The sequence below is a fragment of the Lynx canadensis genome, chromosome C1 (genome assembly GCF_007474595.2).
Source record: "Lynx canadensis isolate LIC74 chromosome C1, mLynCan4.pri.v2, whole genome shotgun sequence".
In the NCBI taxonomy this organism is placed as follows: domain Eukaryota; kingdom Metazoa; phylum Chordata; class Mammalia; order Carnivora; family Felidae; genus Lynx; species Lynx canadensis.
In genome coordinates, this window is record NC_044310.1 from 160,894,109 (window position 1) to 160,910,989 (window position 16,881).

Consider the following 16,881-nt stretch of genomic DNA (forward strand, 5'->3'; position numbering starts at 1 on the left):
TGTCTGTGGCCTCAGCAAATATTGTTAAGTAACTGAAAATCCATTTCATGCTTTATGAGATACAAAACTGAATGGTAAAACAAAGAAATAGGTGCATGTTTCTATCTTAGGAAAAGAATAGAATTTGTAAACAGGAATATTTCTAAGAGTAATGAATATTGTCGAAGGAATATTTTTACATCTGTCTCTATTCCCTGGTTTTCAGAGTGTATTATTTCTAGATTCTATCAGATACGTTGGCAGTTGTGGGCCTGAAGAGCTTTTTAGCTATTTCCATTTACTGCCTGTCTTGGACTATGCGGGTAGAAAGAGTCCTTTCCCATTAATAATCTTTCAAGCCACTATGAGAATAGGAATTATTGAAATAACAGCAGCTTAGTCTTTGCTGATGCGCCTTAAAAACCTTATCAGAATAATATACTTCTCAGAGGCATCTGCCCCTGCTTGAATGGACTTGATGTTCCTGTCTGTCTTGGGCTGTCAGAAAAATTAAAGCCAAATACTTAAAACAGAATATCAAAACATAAAAATCTTAGAAGTCCTTTGGATGGTTTTATTACTATGTTTAGCATGCAAACAATTTCTTTTTTCTTTTTTTCTTTTCTTTTTTTTTTTTTTTTTTTTTTCATGCAAACAATTTCAAGTTGTTTTGCATGTACTTTAATGGGAGGCTTTCAACATAGGCTGGTATTTCAGGTAAGTATTTAGTGGCCCTGAGCAGTGAGGCAAGACTGCACGACCCATCCTCAGACAGGGATGCCTATCTGTTAATGCACAGGAACCCACACCCTCATCTGAGGACTAGCTGGAACCGAGAGCCAAGGGGCCTGATTTCTCCCAAGTCGGGAGTCTGTGCTTACTTTTGGCAACTTTGGAGCTTGTACTGTAGTGTTACTTCCCAGGCCAGAAATTTGCATCAAAGGGCTAAGAAAAATACATCCAAAAATAAACATGAAAGTCAGGATTTCATGCCAGGAACTCCAGCCACACACATCCTGTTGGCTGGTTCTCTTGACTCTCCTCACAGTTGTGATTCTTTTAAACCAAGCGGAAGCCTCCAATGACTTGGACCTTATGTCTGCGCCAGGGTCTTACTCCTCTGTCCTCGAGCTTTTCCATGGAGTGTGGAATGATTCAAATCCAGAAAGGAAGGGAGTGAAGTTACTGGGAGGTAACTACAGTTAAATATATACACATATATATGTATACAGGAAGTCTTTTCCTATTGCCTTCGGCTGCCTGAGCTTTTCTGGAGAACGACCAGCGCCGGGTTTCTCTCTGTGGACTGACATCCTCTGAACACTAATAGATACAAACAGGGAATTATCGGCCATGAAGGTGTATTTTGTTGTCCAAATAAAGGACAGATATTCACTGGATGTCTGGGAACTTTGAGTGACAGAAAAAGAAGGACATATGCTCTACAAGGTCAGAATGTATCTTTTTTTATTCTTTAGTGGGGAAATATTGTATGTCACAGTTTGCATTTTGGTTTGAAGAATTATACTCTGAAGCATCTCTGGCTTTTCTAATTATGTTCCACCAGACCTAAATATGTACAATAGGACTGACATAATTTGATTTCATCTTTATTTGTGATGTGTGTGTGTGTGTGTGTGTGTGTGTGTGTGTGTGTGGAGGGGGGAGTGACGGTTCATCTTTTTGATTGTGAAGGATGTGTTTGTTTAGCCTGAGATCTTAAATATGTTTACAGAAGATAAACAAAGATAGTTGTTCAGAACTAGCCAGTTACATTTATCACATTAATATTAAATGTTGTATGTATTTATCTGGTGACATACTTGAATGGCATATATTGAAAATAAATTTGGGGCAAGGAAACGGATTGAGAGTGATGGTATTTCATCCCCTGGACGCCCAGTAGGTATCTTGCCTGCCGCTCTCAGACTATATGAAGTCCTTAGTGTTTATGGGAACTCTATTACATTATTGATGACTTGAAGTCAGACCAGCTCCGCAAGCTATGATTTCACTGTTTCTCAGAAGATGATCAGGGGGTTGGAACAGATAAAGGCTTGGCTGGCAGGTGCCAGGAATGCCCAGATGCTGCGGGTAGACCTGTTGGCAGGGTGTGCCTGCCGTAAGCAGTGGTCGTCGCTTCTTTACGTCTCTGGGTGTTCATTTCAGGAGTGTGCACAGGATACTGGGATCTTGTACAAGTTGCTGTGAGCAGAGGTTTTCAAATGCCTTTCATGGCCATGCATTTGCCAGCTTGCCCTTGACCCCTCCCTGCCTCCCATGCCCCGCACTTTTGTCTTGCAGTGGCCCTCATTGCTCCCCTAGCTAACCTACCACACTGCATGCCTCTAAGGAGTTTCTCAACTCCATGTTAATTGATGCCACTTTGAAAATTTCATCTGTAAGAAACTTCTGTCACATTCAACAAACATATGTACTTGGTTCCCACACTGTGGAGGTGTAAAATGTATCACGTCTGTCTGTCTGGCTTACAGTCTAGTGGAGAAGACAGACAAGCACAAACACAAGCCATCCTGATGTAAGACAAACTGGAAAGTACTATAAGAAAGATACAGCATGCTGGAGGACATACGAGGGAAGGGAGGGAGAGATTCATTTCCATCCAGGACATCATTTCATCCGAAGACAAAGAGATCTGGTTCTGAATTCTTATGTGGCTAACAAGGCTGGGTTTCAGCATCCCCAAAGGCTTGGGGTCAGTTCACCAAATTATAACATTTAAGGCAGCTTGTTCCCAAGGGTCTGAGCATGCAGGAGAGGCAGGGCTTCCTCACTCCACTGTCTTGTGCTGTGTTCTGCCTTCTTCTCCTTGTGATTGGCCCTGGCAAGCTTGAATAGGGGTCCGCCTGCCCTCTGAGGGTGTCATGTGTTGTATTTCCAAATGCCTGGCTTTGTGTTTTGTTTGTTGTTCACTCATCATCTGGAGAAATCCGCTCTGAGGTTTAATGGGTCCCCCGGGCAAAGACGGTTCTAGTTGGGAAAACTTTAAGAACTTGAGATTCAGAAAGAACTCGTGGTATGGACTGGGGGATATTGTTAAGCTCTTTAAGTGTAGGAAGCCCTGTGGTCATGGGACTTTTCTGTTCTCATTGGGTCAAATTCCACTCCTGTGTAGTTTCCAGGCTGCCGCGGAGAGGTTAGAGCACAGTCACTGGGACAGGGTGTCTGACACCGAGGAAGGAGCAGCAGGAAATCCTGTCACAACTCAGCCTCTCTGAATTCCTGCAGGCTTGCCGTGGTTGATCTCACTAACCTCAGTGTTTTGAGCTGTCTGGCCCAAACCAATAAATGCAAGACAGACCTCCTAAAGGCTATTGATGTGGTAGAGTGGTCTGGCCTGAAATTCTGATCTATTCCTGGTTTAATCCAGCTCTGCTAGATGACTTTTTGGAAAGCTCTCTAGCTCCTGGGCCACCTAGTTGTATTATAAAGATACCTTGACTTAAATCCTGTCTTGCTGTCAGGAGTGCTCCAAGTTAATCTTGATTGATTGCCTTCTGAATTGGAAAATTTAGTGACCCCCTCCTCCCTTTTTGGTTTGCAAATTCAAGAAGGCAAAGCCACAAATTGTGTGAATGGAAAATATTAAATTATATCATTTGAAAGGCAAGAACTTTTTGTTATCTTTAATCATTTACAGTTGTAGTTCTTAAAAACTAGGTCCACATTAGAATTACCTGGAAAGCTAGTTAAAACTTCCCATATGTGGGCCCTGTCTAGAACACTGAAACCAGAATCTCTAGAAGAGGGGCCCTGAGTGTCGCTGGCTTCTTCAAGCTCCCCAGATGGGCGTACTGGGCACCCAGGGCTGAGAACCTGTCTTCCAGCAGTGGGCTTTGGTAAGTGGGCACTGTGCCCCTTTGCATCTGGGTCTGCATTTACCTGCCTGGCATTTTTGCTCTGTGCTAAGGCTCTGTGATTGAAAAATATGTTTATTCCTTGTTTGTGTTAAATCTCCTAGTGTAATTTTTCCTTCTCTCATATAGACATTCTACTTCCAAATTGGGGTTTCTGTCAGATTTAAGTAATAATGGCAAACAGTATTTTAGAGATACAGTGAGTGGGATTTTTTATTTAAGGGTTTGTGATTAGAGGTTGCCTATGTGGTCTGGCTATTGAAAGTGTGAGAATCACATGCAAAATCCACCCCCTTCCTTCAATTCCACCATCCTACAAACACATATTCTCTTATCTGTCAGAGCAGTCTTGTCGTTCCACATCATGTAGCTCCTGGAAAATTCCACTGTACCTTTGTAGGAGAATGAGAGTGAAAAAGCCAAGTAATATCATAGCATCATTATGAAGGGAGTTTTGAGCTCATGGGCCCCTTGAGAATGTTGTGATCCCCGACCCAACCCTGGACTATATACTTTGAGAGTCACTTCTCTAAGATAAATCCCCAGAAAAAGAATACTAAGTTGAAAGGTGTGGAAACATTTATGTCTCTTGATAAATATGATCACATTTATTTTCAATAGTTTTTTTTTTTTTTTTTCTGCCACCAGGACTATTTGAGCCTTGGCCAGCATGACTGTTATATATTTTCCTCCATTATAATAAGCACTGTTATTGTCATTGTGTTTCTTTGATTACTGCTGGGATGGTTGAGATTTTCTTTACATATTTCTTTCCTGATCATATTTACTCACCCATACATTGGCATTTATTTATCAGTTTATGTGAATGCTTTATTTGATCAAGATATTAATCCTTTGTTGTAATTCCTGCAAATATTTTATCTTGGTCTGCTGACTTTTCATTTTTCATGAACTTAAAGTACATACATTCTAAATCCATTAAGTCCCCAACAAAAAGTTTATTTTATTGTTTAAAAACCTTTTTAGGGGCACGTGGGTGGCTTAGTCAGTTAAGTGTCCAACTCTTGGTTTCACCTCAGGTCATGATCTCCCCCACGCTGACAGCTCAGAGCCTGGAGCCTGCTTTGGATTCTGTGTCTCCCTCTCTCTCTCTGCCCCTCCCCTGCTTGTGCTCTCTCTCTAAATAAACATTAAAAAAATTGTTTTTAGTTTGGGGCACCTGGTGGCTCAGTCAGTTAAGCGTCCACCTCTTGGTTTCTGCTCAAGTCATGATCTCACGGTTTGTGAAAAATCACATGATATAAGCAATAATGTGTTTTAGTTCTGTCTGCATGAATTGAATGAGTTTTTAAAACTTTTTTTATTGCTTCTCTCTACTGCTTTAAAGCATTTATAAATGCTCTTACAAATTCATATATTGCCACCATTTGTTTCTTATTACCCCTATGTGGACCTTATTTTATAGGACTGTAACAAAATTTTCTTAAGATTTCTTTTCTGGATATTTGTACCATGACCTGTGTCTCTTCCACCACTCTTCTGCTTGCGTTTTTTAAAGATGCCAGTGATTTGATGGTAAAACCCTTTCCCACTTTCCTCCTGTCCCCCCAAACACTGCTCTAAACTTTGGGTCTGAGTGAAAAATGGGTGGGATTGGAATATCTCCTGAAGTCAGTGAAGCGAGTCCTCTTTTTTGAGCATCTGTAACTGTTTTCTCTTCTTCACTGTCCGGAATTGTATCTACCTCTTTAGTAGTTCTGGGGAAAGCGCAGCTCTTACCAATAAGTGTTAATGAAAATGGCTTTTCAGTTTTAGGCCTTTCTATTTGTTGTGGGTTTTACTTTGTTTGGAGGGCATTTTTGCCCATGTTTCACTTTGTTTAAAATTCATAGAATTGCCTGGTACAGGGGTGCGTGGGTGGCTCAGTCGGTTAAACATCCAACTTTGGCTCAGATCATGATCTCACGGTTCATGAGTTCAGGCCCCACATCGGGCTCTGTGCTGACAGCTTGGACCCTGGAGCCCACTTTGGATTCTGTGTCTCCCTCTCTCTCTGCCCTTCCCCTGCTGACCCCCTCCCCTCAAAAATAAATAAACATTAAAAAAATTAGAAAAATAAATTTCCTCGTACAAATATACTGAAAAGGAGAAAACATCTCTATAATAACTTGTTTCTAATCCCTGTTAAAAAGCACAGCAGAACTTGGAAAGGGGAAATGTAGTAAAATGATCAGATATGGCATTTAATAAGAGATCCACCTACTTAGGAAAATATACCACTTTGTGAACAACACTGTAAAAAGGATTTACTTATTGAAAATTATGAAGTTTCTAAATAGCTTGAAAAATGTTAGTTCTCTGAAAACTACTGTGGATCACACTGCTTCCATCAACATTTTCTTCCCTTAATTACCAAAGGTTTCATCGTACATAGCAGATGGCATATTTAATGAGATGATAATTAATAAAATAAAATTAATAAATTAGAATCATTACATGGCTTCCCAATAGTAATAATTGCAAGCACATGGATAACAGTCTAAACTATTATGAGTCCTGACATTGTTAAGAAATTTTTAGAGAAGTTTTAACAGAGTTGGCAATTCATCTTCCTGAAATTCTCTTTCTTGCTTTCTGCCTGTGGCTTTATACTTTCTTCTCCCTCATCTTAGCCTCTTCTTCAGACTTCTCTTAGGTCTGAAATGTCAGACTTACCTTTTTTCCCCTCCAACTTTTTATTCAAACTTTTAAACATTCAGAAAAAGTGAAAAAAGACTAGTAGGAAATACCAAGTTTACTTCACTATTTCAGGTTGATTTCCCCCCTTGGTTCTCCCCGTCCCAGCCAGCCTCCTTTTATAATCAATTGTATGTTTATCTCTTTCTCTTCAGTTCCATCCCACCAGCACTGTTACCTGCCTTGTCTCTCCTCAGTCTAGCCAGTGTAAGGGAGGCAGCATGGTTTTCAAAGACCAGGGAGTGGAATCAGCCAGATTCTGATGATAGTCTGGCCGTGCCTGTCAGGAGCTCTGTGTCCTCAGGCAAGTTACTGAATTGCCTAAACCTCTTTCCTCATTTGTAAAAGGTGTTAACAGTAATCCTATCACTAAAGGTTTCGAGGAAGAAATGATATGAGACCGTCAATCCCTTTGCCCCAAGGAAGCACCCAGTAAATGGTGTGGGAGGTAGAGATGGATGGGTATAGATGGAGGAGTTCAGATATACACGTGCCTGCTCAGACCCCTAGTGCTGCGGTCTCTGCTGCCCAGGGACATTGTTTAAACCATCTATGTTGGCACCCAAAACTTTCTAAATGTGGCCGTACATCCTTTTCCAGCCGTATTGCCTCTGTTAATTTATACAGATATTCTTATCAACCTAAGTCTTATCAGCACGCACTAGTTGGGCATCCATGAAGTGCCAGGTGCTGTGCTAGGCACTGGGCACACAGACATGAATAGCATGTGACCCTCAAGGAGCTCACGGTCTAATGAAGATAAATATATGAAAATAAATTTTAAAATCTGATGATATGAGTTATAGCAGAGCGGCATGTAGGGGCTGGAAGTGGGGGAAGAGGAGGGTGGCTGCCAGGGAGAGTCAGAACCATTTTGAGAGAAAGTCTCCTTGTGTGTCTTGTCATCCTAAGGGTGACAGGAAGGTTACTGACAGCAAGGTGCCCCCAGGCACAAGCAGAGGATGCAAGTGCTACTGGGAACGTGTCCGCTTCCGTGGAACACGGAGGAGGGGTCACCATAACCCTCCCAGTTCCAGGGTGGGCTTGTCTCATCCTCAGGTTCTTTATGGAGAGATGAGCCTGTCAGAGCCACCTAGCCTTTCCTGAGAACGGCACAGGGTTTTCATCTCCTTCTGTCCCCTCTCCGAGGCCGTCTGCCTGCTCTCTGGACACCAGCATTGTGCCTGCTTGCTCCCTGGAGCAAAAACACGTAACAAGCCCAGAAGTGTTAACCCAGAGAACTGAAGGGCAGATCGTCAGTGAAACATCCCTGAGCAGACTCCTGCTCACTCCCGCACCTGCATGTGCCTTCCCCATCTCTGCTGTACTTTCCCTTCTTTCTCCACCTGTCCCATGATCCAGCCCAGCTGCTGTCTCCCCTAACTTGCCCCCATCTCCTCCCGATCAGGTGAACAACAGCAGGAAGGAATGACAGCAACCCTTTCACGTAGGTGTTACCTCTTGGCAGTTCGTGTTGTAAACCAGGTCTGTCAGTGAATGAAAAGCCAAGAGGAGGCTGTGTTTCCTCTTGAGGGGATGAGGATCCAGATGATGAAAAAGAAAATGACTTAAGAAAGACAGGTTGAGATCAGGTGAGGGGATGGGGATAGGAAGGCTAAACATGGGATTGTTAAGATTCAGGGAAAATGGCGGCCCAGAGCACTGTTGTTCCTCCAAATAGACCAAGAATCCTAGAAGCTAAGAGGTCCTGGGGCTGACAGACCCCAAGCAAGAGGCCAAGTGTTGCTTCAAAACTGACTCAGACAGGGGTGCCTGGGTGGTTCAGTCAGTTAGGTGACCAACTCTTGATTTTGGCTCAGGTCATTGATCTCACGATTTGTGGAATTGAGCCCGTGTTGGGCTATGTGCTGACAGCGCGGAGCCTGCTTGGAATTCTCTTTCTCTCTCTCTGTCCCTCCCCACCTTGTGCTCTCTCTCTCTCTCTCTCTCTCTCTCCAAATAAGCAAACAAAAAAAATGACAGAGGAAACTAAGGACTGTTAATAGATACACCCTGGGGATACATTTGTTTTCTGCCAGATTCGGAGACCTACAGATCTTTATCAGTTGGGGTTTTCAGTGGGGGCTCTGCTGATGCTGGTGTAGCCAGGGTTCCTAGTAGCCATTAGGCCTGGGTTCTTGGGTCACAGAAGGCACAGAATATTCCATGTCACTCTTTTTTATCTTGTGTTCCTGTGGGACTTGGCAGAGTCTTCTCTCATCTGATGGAGAAGGAAGGTTAGCCCCTTAGAGCATCCCATTTGTGGTAATTCATGACATGATCTAAGACCAGATCTGATTAAAAATCACTGTGGTCATTTGGATTTTACATTCACATGGTGGGTCTTTGTATTTGAATAATAACTACCAATAAAAGATGAATTTTATCAACCACCAACTAAGTGCCGGAAGTCATTCTTATCTTTTCACGTGTGTTAGTTTTGTAGTCATAAGTTATTACCAGCTTAGTCTCAAGAATATAGTTTATAAGTATCCAGAAATCAGTTATGGGAGCTTTTGATATAAAAAGAGACTTTTTTCTTTTCTTTTTTTTTTTTTTTTTTTTTTTTACTTAGGAAGAATTCAGGATTAGACCCAATATTAGCATTTTGCCCTATAGTAATCGGATAACTTACTTAGTTATCCATTTAGTTAACCAATTTATCCATTGGCCAATAGGTTTATATGTAGTATCAGAAAAGAGGATTGGTCCACAACAGGGGACTCTAATTCAGGTTTCATGAGCTCTGGGTAGTTCACAGATCAGCTATGAGAAACCTGCAAATGTCTGATAATTTTTATTTGTGTGCATTTTCTGAAAAGAGGGTCCAGAGCTTTCATCCTAATCTGAAAGGGCTCTGTTGACCCCCACAAGATTAGGGACCATTTTCTATAGAATTGGGATACAGATCAGACTATATAGCCTATTCTCCCTTTATGTGGGAGAGTAACACTTTATGTGGGAGAACATTTACTCTCGACAAATCTTTACAGAATTTGTGATGTGAGAATGGAGATGATAGAAATAATTTTCATTGTGGCTTTCAGGCTGAGATATTGGTATCCAGAAACTCATCTTGTAGTGAAAAGAAATCATTAGGAAAAATGCCAAGTTCCAGCCTCAAAACAGAAATGCTTTGCAGTAAAGAGGTTCTACCAAAGCCTGTTTTAAAATAAATACTTCTAATTTATGGATCCATCGCTTCTCTAAATAGAGCACATTTGAGTATTTTGTATCCAGTTCCAAAATTATTGAACTTTAATAAGTTTTCATGGAAGTGTGGTTTTGTATTTCTGTTCCATACCTCTCCCCCAAAACCATCCACATGTAATAATGCCCACAATGCTAACTGGATACCTTTAGACAATGGTACTTTTAAAAATTAGCTAGAGCATTGCCCATTATGCAAAGCAATAGCTGTCTTTGTTTTTTATTTAAAGAAATTTAATTTATTGAAACCAGGTAATGCATACACTCGGTAAAAATTCAAAAAGTACAACAGAATATATGTAATGAAAAACATGCCTTTCTCTCACCCCAGCCCTAACCACTAGCTCACTTGCCAGAAGGGAGCTGGCTTCTTCTGTAGAATATTTTGTGCAGAATATTCTCTTTGACTGATTTCTCAACCTCTTGAGAAAAAAAAGAAGTCTTAAAATTTCTAAAAGACATTTTGAATCACAATCTTCACACAGCTTGACTCTAACATACCTATCAGGGATTTAGGTGACTTTTTCCTTTTCCTTTACTATTTATCTAAATTCCAATAACTTGGATCTCCTGTCAGCATGGTGTGATGTTGTAAATCTGAGAACGTTATTACAAAATGTGACTATGTTTCAGAGAGAAAATTCTAGCCAAGCATGTAGGAGTTTCTGTAATATAATTCATTTTAATTTTTAGTTATTACAAACTAATAAGTTTGTGGAAAATTCAAAGTAATATACATGATTAGTAATATTGAGAGTATAAGAAGTAAATAAAGAAATAACACCTCCTTAAATTTGAATAGAGGTGTTTAATCATCAAAGCTATGGGATATCACATTGATGCCATGCTAATAAATAAAACATGGGAAATTCTTTCGGCATTAATTTTCCAAGAAGTTGTCCCTGTAAATAACTTCCTCATATCTTTTACATTTCCTGAGTTGATGTATATGTGCCAATCAAGACAAGCATCCCTTGTGGTGTAGATGACCTTGCATCTATGGCCCTTGAGAGAATAAATATTTAGGTTGATAGTGCAGCTGTCGTGAATTGAGTTCATAAAATTGGATTTGTTTTTTTTTTTTTAATCTGACATATTATTCTTGCTTAATTTCATTGTGATGGCTATGGTTTCAGTGCTATAAATCAGGGAGAATGTTTGCCCACCAAAGAGAGCAGGAATTATAATATGAAATATTGCCTTTGTTTAATAAAAATGTTTCTTTTTTGGGTACCTGTCTTCTTATCAGTTTCCTGGATATTATTTTTTAATAACTTAAAAAAACCCCAAATCTATGTTGATTTGATGTAATGGGTAGCATAAAGCTCATAAAACTTAAATGTAAAATTAAAGAGGGTATGGGATATGATAAAAATAAACCTATTTTTTAATGTAAAAAAGCAGGACCTATACATACAAACTCAAACAGTATAGACAAAATTGACAACAAATTGGTGGGGCCTAGTGCAAAATAAAAATGTAACATTCCTTATTTTTCCCACAGGAAGAAAGTGTCACTAGATGTGCTAAAATAGAAAGCATTTTTCTTTCTCCTGCATTTTCTATCTCAACTCCTTATACTTCTTATTTGCTATTTAATGTTCAAAGTAAAGAAAAAATATTATTAGCACAAATTTTCTATTTTTCTTTCTATGGTGCAATGCCAGTTTTAAATGCAAATATAAGGATATTTAACTTGTATGTGGGTTACCAAATAATTTCTATTTCCTGGCTTGTATGTGCATATGTAGTATATTCTTACCAGAACAATAGAAACCATGTACAAAACTAATTCAGCTGTTTTTATTTCAGTTCTTGATGCACACACCTTCTACCCACACCCTCTAGCTTCAGCTGACAGATCACTAAGGCAGGACTCAGGAAAAGGAACTGTGGGTTGCCCTAGCTTTCCTTTCCCTCTATGTCATTATTTTCAGTGTAAGTGGTTGGCTCATACAGGGAAGTAACATGAATAAGAAAGGATATGATAGAGTTCCTTTGTCAATACCATTGCACTCTTTCTGTGTTCAAAGGAAGATCTGATTAGAGTAGAAAATGAGGCTTCTGGGGCTGTCAGCACCTGGATTTGCTCATTGGAAGATATAACATGTGTACTGTGTACTTGAGTTGTGTTGAACTCCCATGCCTCCCGGGTAGACTGGAAATCTGTTCTCGTGAGGCAGAGAATTCTCTTGTGAATGCTATGTGAAAGGGATGTCAGTGAACAGTGGACATGCACATTGTACTATCTCTGCTCACATACATATTCCACTGTCCCATTGTACTTCAGTTATAAAACACAAGTTCAAAGATAAACACTAAGAATGTCAAGATGGTGATAGCAGAGAATTACACCAAGGGCTTAGAGTCCTTGAGCATTTGCACAGGTCTCATGCCCATGAAGCCAGCCCCGAGGATAAAAATGCATTAACTGAAAATTATTTTCTTACTTTTCCTTTGCTGCTCACATTCCCAGCTCCGCTCCTGAGAGGAAATTATTTTAATTGCTTCTTTGCTAACATTTCAGATAGATATAGCTATAGATAGGTAGATATGTACATATATAGAATGGTAGATTAAATATGGCCACAAATTTGGCCAAATTCATTTTTCCAACCAAGAGTTGGAGTCTGCTTTCCTCCTCTTGAATCCAGATTAGCCCCGAGATGTGCTTTCACTGAGGAAATGCTATGGGAAGGTCTGTGTTTGACTTTGAGTGTTGGCCTACAGAGACCTTGTGGTTTTATTCTTGCCCATGGGGAGCGCTTCCTCCATTATGTGAAGACACTGAGAGGAAGAACCATGTGGTCCATTCCAGTCATTTCAGCCATACCAGTTGAGGGCCCAGAGGAGAGAGTGCCTTCAGTCCCAACCCACTTCCAGCTGGCTGCAGCCATCTGAGTAAGCCCAGGTGATACCAACAGAAGAACTGCTCAGGAAACCCACAGAATCTGAGAAACAATAAATAGTCCTGGTCTTAAACCACTAAGTTTTGGGGTGTTTTGTTATGAACAATAACTATATAATGGTATTTATAGTTAAAATTTAAACTATACACTTCCATAAATGAGATTACATCATTCATATTATCTATATCTTCCTTTTTTTCCACTTAGTGGATCTTAGATACCCTTCTGTCTCAGTGCATTCAGGTTAGCCACATTATGCAACAGAGTTTTTCATTGGCTGGATTACCATAGTTTATTTAACCTATTCCCCTGTTCACGGACAGTTATGTTGGTGTTTGTTCTTGTAAAAAGTTTTGTAGTGGACATTCTTGTACATATATCTTGATATACTTTTATGGAGTAAGTCCTTACTAATGGTATTATATGGATGTTATGTGAAATTTACAAGGTGAATATTTTCTATTTAAAAAAAAATTTTTTAATGTTTATTTTTGAGAGAGACACACACACAGAGTGCGAGCAGGGGAGGGGCAGAGACAGAGGGAGACACAGAATCTGAAACAGGCTCCAAGGCCCGAGCAGTCAGCACAGAGCCTGACAGGGGGCTCGAACCCACGAACCATGAGATCATGACCTGAGCTGAAGTCAGATGGTTAACCGACTGAACCACCTAGGCGCCCCAAGTTGAATATTTTCTAATTACACTTCAGAAAGTCAGCACCAATTTCTACTCCTCCCAACATTGTATATTTTAACGTTGTGTAATTTCAAATTTTGAAAATCTCTCCAGGAAAAAAATTGGTATATTATTATTATTTTGTTTACCTAATCATGAATGAGGTTAATAAGCATCTTTAAAAATATTTCCTGGGGTCGCCTGGGTGGCTCAGTCGGTTGAGCATTCGACTTCAGCTCAGGTCATGATCTCATGGTCTGTGAGTTCGAGCCCTGCATTGGGCTCTGTGCTGACGGCTCGGAGCCTGGAGCCTGCTTTGGATTCTGTGTCCCTCTCTTGCTCTGCTCTTCCCTGGCTCATGCTCTGTCTCTCTCTCTCTCTCTTTCTCTCAAGAATAAATAAAACGTTTAAAAAAATATTTCCTGGCAGGTTTTTTTTCCTGTGAGTGGCCACTTTATATCCTTTGTCCAGTAGTCTACTGGGTTGTATCTACAGTTTATAACAATATAAGAGCTCTTTGTAAATTAAAGAAACATGGTCCCTGTTTACCATATGTCTTAAAATGTCTTCCAAGATTTTGCTAAAGGTGCATATTGAGATACCACCTTATGCCAGTCAGAGTGGCTAAAATTAACAACTCAGAAAACAACAGATGCTGGTGAGGAGGTGGAGAAATGGGGACCCTCTTGCATTGTCGGTGGGAATGCAAACTGGTGCAGCTGCTCTGGAAAACAGTATGGAAGTTTCTCAAAAATTAAAAATAGAACTACCCTATGACCCGGCAATAGGACTACTAGGAATTTATCCAAAGGATACAGGAGTGCTGATGCATAGGGGCACAAGTACCCCAATGTAGTAGTGCTTTCAACAATAGCCAAATTATGGAAAGAGCCTAAATGTCCATCAACTGATGAATGGATAAAGAAGATGTGGTTTATATATACAGTGGAATACTATTTGGCAATGAGAAAGAATGAAATCTGGCCATTTTTGCAGCAATGTGGATGGAACCAGAGGGTATTATGCTAAGTGAAATAAGTCAGTCAGGGAAGGACAGATACCATATGTTTTCACTCATATGTGGATCTTGAGAAACTTAACAGAAGACCATGGGGGAAGGGGAGGGGGAAAATAGTTACAAACAGAGAGGGAGGGAGGCAAACCATAAGAGACTCTTAAATACAGAGAACTGAGACTGTTAAATACAGAGAACACCCAACTGAGGGGTGGGGGGGGCGGGGGAGAGATAGAAATGGGTGATGGGCATTGAGGAGCGCACTTGTTGGGATGAGCACTGGGTGTTGTGTGTAACAGGAATCTACCCCCAAAACCAAGAGCACACTGTATATACTGTATGTTAGCCAACTTTACAATAAATTATATATATTTTTTAAAAATCCTGAATTTTCACTAAAAAAAAAAAAGATGTATTTTGTGACCAGGCACTTAGGACTAGAGAGACATTTTCTGACTTGCTTCATGATTTTTTTCCTCAAGACATTTCATTCATTAATTTTTTTCGTCTAATCTCTTTCTCTTGAACTATGCCCCAGTTACATATCCCTAAAGACATGTTACCATAAAGCAAAACTTTTTAAAAGACATTTTATTGTCTGTCACTTCTCTTAGAAATTATTTTAATTTATCCACTTAATGTTTTTATCCTTTTCTACTGGGAAGATGCTACTCCAGGAGGTTAATTCTAAATTAGTTAGTTGCTAGGTGTGTATACTACAAAATGCAGTTCCCAGCAATAATTCATCCTTACCTATGTGAGGGAAACTAAAGGGAAGAATGTCTTTTAAAATTATGTCACATACTTTCTTGGCCAGATCAATGGCTTAGCCATTTCAGTACATGGTCCCTCATTCTTTTTACAGATCAGATACTTCTGGTGGGACTGTCTTACAGGGTTGGAGCTAAAGAACCCTGGATGCAGAGATGAAGTAATTCCATCTTCATGCCTGAATCTAATCATTCCCAAGTACCCAATGCATTGCTCGTCAATGGTTCCAAAAAAAAAAAAAAAAATGGGTTATAATCATGAGTGGAAAATGGCAGACACGGCTCCAAAAACTTTGGGGGAGGAGATTGCTAGGAGTGTCTAAGATTGGGTCCATAATATGAAGAAAGAGGAACTGAACTACTCTTAATTAAAAACTTGTAGAGGCAAGCTAAAATGGTGTTAAAAAGGTGCTAGTAAACAGCAGAGCAGAGCTAGTGAGCTCCTCTTCCAGAAAAGCTTGGAAACCTCTTTTAAAACAAGCAATCCCCTTGGAAATAAATAAGGTGTTTATTTGTCAAAAACAAATGAGAAGCTTGTCCAAAGATTGGTTTTTAATAAAGGGAAATATTCTTCCTTTAAACATCAAAATATTTTTGGAACAAATTTTTATAAATTACTTTATATTCTACTCCTATTTTGTCTTAGGTAAAATATTACATTTTCTTTTCCTCCTGCATAATGACTGTGTCATCTTTATAAGTTCATGATCTTATTCTGTACTTCTGTTGGCTTGTAGAAGCCCTCAAGGGTTTCTAAGCTGTGTAGTTTTTGCCCCTCCTCTAGATGGCACCACTGTGTTACAGAATTCTATAGTTTTTCTGTTTTCCCCCTTGCTCCAAATTCCCAGCTTTCGCTTTTCATAGCAATCAATATTCTTGTCTATACAAACCCCCCTTTATTGCCTTCCCTGGGTGCTTTTTCTCTGTGAAGTGTTGGGAAACGACACAGCCACCCTTTCGGCATGGTGTCTGAAGCAAGAGTAGATAGACCTTGAAGAAGGGAGCTTTCATGCTTGTAGCAGTGTCATGTGTAAAATAAATGTCACCTTTGGTTTGGTGGCTTAGATGACTTATTTGCAAGTCTTAGTTGTGCAGATTGATTAGGAGATCTGTACAAGGGACCTCTGGATTAGTGATGTGTGGCTGGAGTGATTCAGATCTTTATAAAACATTATTTCTCAATTACTTGTCAAGCTGTAAACATATAGTACAATATGCAAGTTCATTAATATGTAGATGGGGCAATTTCTAGGGTGGAAAACACATGGCCTGGCTATCATATAGACTTGAGTCAAAATGAGATTTTACTGCTTCCTGTCTGTATGATATTGAGCAGAGATTTATACCCTAGTTTTCTCATCTATAAAATGAGATGAGATAAAATATAGCTTGCATGGTTGTAGAGTGTCTGAGTGTCTAGCACACAGGTAAACACTGAATGAAAGAATTTCATTAAATGATAACCATTATAAAAAATATATATATATACATATATATATAACTTGATAGTCACTCAAATATGTTTTATAAATGTAAACATTAGAATACATTCTTATTTTTATGATAAACTCATGTGTTACCCTTAGTGATAAATAAATATGGAATTATAAAACACTAAAACAGAACTCCACACAATTGTATGATAATACACTTTCTTAACCGTTATCCATTTCCATTTCAGAAGCCAAATTCTCAGTGGCCCTGAAAGATTAGCGTCATGAAAGAGCTAAGGCTAACCAGTTTTTCA

General features: G+C 39.7%; 1 protein-coding gene across 4 annotated transcripts in view; it reads left to right on the plus strand.

Moving 5' to 3' along the window:
• RAPGEF4 (Rap guanine nucleotide exchange factor 4) overlaps nucleotides 1–16,881 on the plus strand; it is a 292,034-nt gene that overhangs the window by 73,337 nt on the left and 201,816 nt on the right. The window contains exon 1 of one of the 4 annotated variants that reach the window (XM_030326357.1): nucleotides 1,068–1,428. The exons of the other annotated variants lie outside the window; for them this stretch is intronic. Within the exon in view, the coding sequence (XP_030182217.1) occupies nucleotides 1,417–1,428 (12 nt within the window). The 5' untranslated portion in view covers nucleotides 1,068–1,416. Of the gene's footprint in view, nucleotides 1–1,067; nucleotides 1,429–16,881 lie in introns of those variants that run through there. 4 annotated transcript variants of the gene reach the window in all.